This window comes from Hordeum vulgare, chromosome 4H, assembly GCF_904849725.1.
Source record: "Hordeum vulgare subsp. vulgare chromosome 4H, MorexV3_pseudomolecules_assembly, whole genome shotgun sequence".
Taxonomy (NCBI): domain Eukaryota; kingdom Viridiplantae; phylum Streptophyta; class Magnoliopsida; order Poales; family Poaceae; genus Hordeum; species Hordeum vulgare.
Window position 1 is genome coordinate 562,774,840 of NC_058521.1, and position 5,158 is coordinate 562,779,997.

A 5,158-nucleotide genomic window follows, 5' to 3' on the forward strand; every position below is an offset into this window, starting at 1 on the left:
AGTCACAAGCTAGTGACAGCGGGACGTGGCCTTGCACACAATGACGGCTTGTGGTTTTGCCTTGGATCTCCAGATATACTTCCAACATTCACTTGTGATTGAGGCGTGTGATCTCCAAAGCGTCTTTAATGTGAGATTTTAGCGGTATGTGTGTTGTTGTCGGCTGTATGCATTGTAGTTGTGTAGATGTCAGATGTGCCCTTGTTGATGTGTTTGTATCTTCTTAATATTTTATTTTAAACCAATAAAATCTATCCTTTATCAAAACAAAAGATAAATTTTATGATGATCGTTAAACAGGCAGCTTTCAGTTCAGTATGAAGAACGATAAGGTGACAAAACAAGCATACCAAAACAACTACCATATAGATAATTTAAGGGTATCCATAATGCAAGCATCGGGAGAAAGCGGCCATCACCATGCATATATATGTAACTAGATCGTGATCAGCATCATTGCAGAGAGCCTAAATGGGTACATCTCCATCCCTTTTAACTTGTTGTTCTGAGTTCTGACGGTGTTGTCCCAAATGACAGAAACTGAAACACCCACTCCTTTCCTGAAAACTAGGTAAAAGATCCATAAGATATAGGCAGGCGTAGAACTGCAGAACAGTCATTTAAAACTTCGCTTGTGGCTAGAACAAAGATTAGTTCTTTGTAGTAAGTCATTAGCTAGGTAGCAAAACAAAATATGGTGCCTTGGACAGGTAGACGAACTTGAAACGGTATGGTTCCTATGAAACAAACAGAGTAGGAGGGAGGGCAAGGGAGGAAGGGAGATTTGCACGTACCAGCTGCTAGCTCCTGAGCCAGAGGATAAGTTATTCCCTGGCAAAAAAGAAGTCGTAATTCGAAAGATGGATTCCAAGACGAGGTTGGCTTGGGTGCATGTTTAGCGCACTCCTCAAGGCAGATGCGGCGCTTTCCTTTTCGTATTCCAGAGCAGCGGCGCAACCGATTTGCGCAGACAAATGTTTAAGCGCTAACAAGTGCTCAATGCCGGCGGGTGCGGCCTCGCTCTGCTTCCATCCATGGGCATTGAACTTGAGCTGGAGTTCCCAGAGCTTGGGCATTGCACCAGCCAGGAAGTTCAGGTACGAAGCGCTCCTTAACCGGAGATGGAAGCGCTTTAGAGCAGGGAATGCTCCTCCCCCGTATATGGAAATCCTTTCACTAGTGTCTTTGCAGATTACTAAATCGAGGTGAGTGAGGACGGGCAACTCCGCAAGGATACCAACACTATCATTTAGTAGCACATCGATGTGGCATCGTAGCTCGTCAAGGTTACGGAGTTGTCCCATCCATGTAGGCACCTTGGAAAACGGACAGTGCCGTGACAACAAAAGTCTCTGGAGGCAATACGGAGTGGGGGGAGGAGACAGTGGCATCAAACCATCCATGCAACCCTTGATATCGACATTCAACTCCTCGAGGCTACAAAGTCTTCCCAAAGAAGAGCATAGAGCAGCCATTTGCACCCCGCTGACATTCAGAGAGAACTCACGCCATGGGATAAATACATACCTCAAATTTGTCAGCTCTTGGAGGCCCCTGATATTATCTGGTGTGTCCGCAGAAAAGTTACGAATAAATAAGTATCGTAGGGATTTCAGGTTGGAAATGGCATTAGGTAGCCTGGTTGGAACACTCAGATACATCAACCGTGGCAGATGAACTATATCTGATGGAAAACTGCCACAGCTATACAGATCAAGTGTTTCCAAGTGTTGTAGCATTCTAATCTGCGTTGGAAGCTGGCATGAACCAGTGGATCCAATGCATAAATACCTTAGCTGATGCAGTTTACACAGCCCGGTGAGGTCAATTGTACCATTATTGGTGTCAATAAAAAGGACACGGAGGAATCTGAACTCGGACAGAGGAGGTGTATAATCAGATCTCCCAAATAACATAAACGACCGAACTTTGGACATATCAATCTTCTTCAATATTTTCCGACCATTACAGCGGATGGAAAGCCGACGGGCCTTGTAATCGAGTCTCATATTGGCTCGTGGGTCATCAATTATTACGAAAAAATTCTCTTCCGCGGACTTCACCAAGATAAGATCAAGCATCATATCATGTACTCTACAATATGTAGCTGACCCTCCATTGTCAGAACCTACGGGTTGAATAAGGCTTCTATTCACAAGCTCATTGAAATAATTTCTTGCAACCTTCTCAACATCTTGTCCATTTTCCTTACTGATAAACCCTTCAGCTATCCATTGACGTTCCAGATTAGACCTCTCTATTGGGTAGTCCTCTGGGTACATACCAAGATACAACAAGCATGTCTTGAGATGACAAGGAAGATCTTTGTAGCTCAGGTTTAAGATTTGCCTCATTTCATTCAAGGTGTAGTTTGTTCCTGAGCCCAAAGAATTCCTTACATGCTCCCACCTCTCCTTTTGCATGGTACCTTCACTGGCTAGCATACTAGATATACTAATAAGTGCAAGAGGCAAACCGCCACATTTTTTGAGAATTTCAACAGAAACATCTCTAAGATGGTGAGGGCAGGATTCTTCCGATCCAAATATCCTGTAAAAAAACAATCTTCTTGAGTCTCTATCGCCAAGGGGCTTCATTTCAAAAATGACATCAGCTTGATCGGAGCAACATGTCGTAGCCACATCCTGAATTCTTGTAGTTGTTATTAGTCGGCTGCCAAGATTGTTTTCTGGGAAAGCATGTTTAATAACACGCCATGCATATACATCCCATATATCATCAACTATGATCAAGTACCTAACAATAAATTCACCATATAGTGTTAAGTCCAATAGCATATACTTTTTAAGAAGTGTTATAAGATGAAAGTAGAGAGAAAATCAATTCATTCATTCAAATGTAAGTTATGATCAAAGAATAAAAGAGCACACTAGTTTGACTGTATTACCTAACCAATGAACGTTACGAAAAAAACATGTATAAATTGAATTCTTGAACATTTTCTGTTTAATAAGGGTCCCGATATTCACCACATGTGTGAAATATTAGACATTCGTCCACACACCTTGTGTGGAATACCCAGGAGGTAGCCCACACGGTCATGTGTCGGCGAAACATTCGAACTGCCTACACGTGTGGGCGCAGCTACTTCGTGCCACACGCCCAACAACAACTATTCACCCCCCCTGCATATGGCACGAAGCAAAATCTACCCACATGCCCTGGTGCAACAACTTTAGTTACCTGAAGGATAGCAACTTCAGTTACCCAGGAGATGGCAACTTTAGTTATCTGAAATGGCTACTGTAGTTGTAAAGCATGACAACTTCTCTGTTTTGGTTAACTAGAGTTGCGGTGTCTAATTAACAGTAGTTGACATGTGTGGTTTACTACTTGCCACATGTAGTCAGACAATAGTTGCCATGTGTAAAACTAGTTGTCACGCGTGGTCCAACCATAATTGCCATGCATGGTTAACCGTATTTGCCATGTGTGATTACCTAGTTGCCACATACGCGCAACTGTAGTTCAATCTAGCACCGCACGAGCGTTGTGTGGGCGAAGAGGAATTCATCCACACGCGCGTGGACTAGGTGGTGACTGTGTGGGCAGAAATTGGATCGAACACACGGCGCAGCTAGCGAACGCTCTAATGCCCACACAACATGCTATGCCTACGTGGCACTGAAATTCCAACAAATTCCTTCAAGATTCTGCAAAACATACTAGACGGAGATCAATGCATGTGGGCCAAGTACAGATATGCCACACGTGTGGACGTTATCATTGGGTTCAATAAACGTGATCTAGAAACGGGAAATGTAGCAAACCATTCAAGTTAAGCTTATTTAGTTTGTTAAATGACACTCCCTCCTTTCACAAATATAAGAAGCCCTTTTTTTTAATCGGATGCAGAGACACGTTTTAATGTGTTTGCTCACTCATTTCAATCCGTATGTAGTTCATATTAAAATATCCACACCTTATTTTGTGAACAGAGGGAGCAGTAATGAATGCATTCTATTTTGAGGGAAAACATTTTTTAGGTCATTACTCATTAGGGATATTTGAGGATTTACTTCACTAGATCTTTTACTTGTAGAACATATTTCCTTTTCTTTTCAAACAGAGTAAGGCAAATACACTTTGAAAAAATAAATCTTGTTACGGAAAAATGAACTATAATACAAAGAGCAAGCTTGAAGTACCTTTTGTCTTGAAGGTGTTCTCTGAGTTTGTTAAGAAGATCTGATGCATCAGCATGAATAGATGATACTATCCCAAGCTGGGATAATAAATTACTGAGAAGTTTTGGGATGTCAGGCTTTTGAGAAACTGGAACAAATGCACTACAATCAAAATTCTCTTTGAGCTTACGGTACACCTCATTGGCAAGTGTGGTTTTGCCCAAACCTCCGAATCCCACAATTGATACAACCTTGAGATGCCTGTCCTTATCTTTTAAGCAATCCAAAAGTTCATTTGTTGGTCCTTCAACACCAATAAGGTTGACTGCATTTTCATAGAGTGTGGCGAGTCGTTGGTCAATGGGCACATCTGTTGATGAGGGGATATCTAGCTTGTACCTTTGGCGACGGGCACTTGTCTCGAGCACAAGTGCCTTGATCTTTTTGATCCGATTGGCAATCTGATAGCGGGCTCTGAACTTTTTGAGGAGTCGAGCCATCTTGTGATCAAACCAGTAGCTCTTACTTCTCTCCCCGATGCGGTGCATAAAGTCATCGATGATGTCTTCAATATCGTAGGACATCTCCCTCAGCGTGTCTCTCCATCTCTTGGTCTGTGGATCCAGCTTCTCCAAATCTGAGAGCATCTCGAGAGTATCCTTCATGCTGCTGAGCTCATCGCCAATGAACCTCACTTCCCTCTGTAGGTTCTTCAGCTTAACGAACTCCTCCCCCATGAGGGTAGCCAGCTTACTCAGGATGGAGCTCATGGCGCCTGTTGAAGCGCTCATCATTAGCCCAACGACCATCCAGCTAGCTATCTCGTAGTTGAGCTCTTTGTTTTCACTAGATCTGTCTAGTCTATTAGACTAGCTCCTGCAGTATATATGTCAGAACTTATGAGTTATACATAGCTACCGAGGAAGGATACTACTCCTTTGTGTCATAATATAGTGCGTACGGGCTTTTTAGGAAGTCAAATTTCATCAACTTTGATCAAGTTTATTGAG

General features: G+C 42.7%; 1 protein-coding gene across 1 annotated transcript; it reads right to left on the reverse strand.

Annotated features, from left to right (window-relative positions):
- Positions 1-824: 824 nt before the first annotated feature.
- LOC123450758 (disease resistance protein RGA5-like) lies at positions 825-4,948 on the reverse strand. Its single transcript, XM_045127859.1, has 2 exons — positions 4,170-4,948; positions 825-2,757 (listed from the first exon to the last, which is right to left on the reverse strand). Exons 1-2 carry the CDS (start codon positions 4,940-4,942, stop codon positions 825-827), a joined length of 2,706 nt encoding a protein of 901 aa, XP_044983794.1. The 5' UTR covers positions 4,943-4,948.
- Positions 4,949-5,158: the final 210 nt, after the last annotated feature.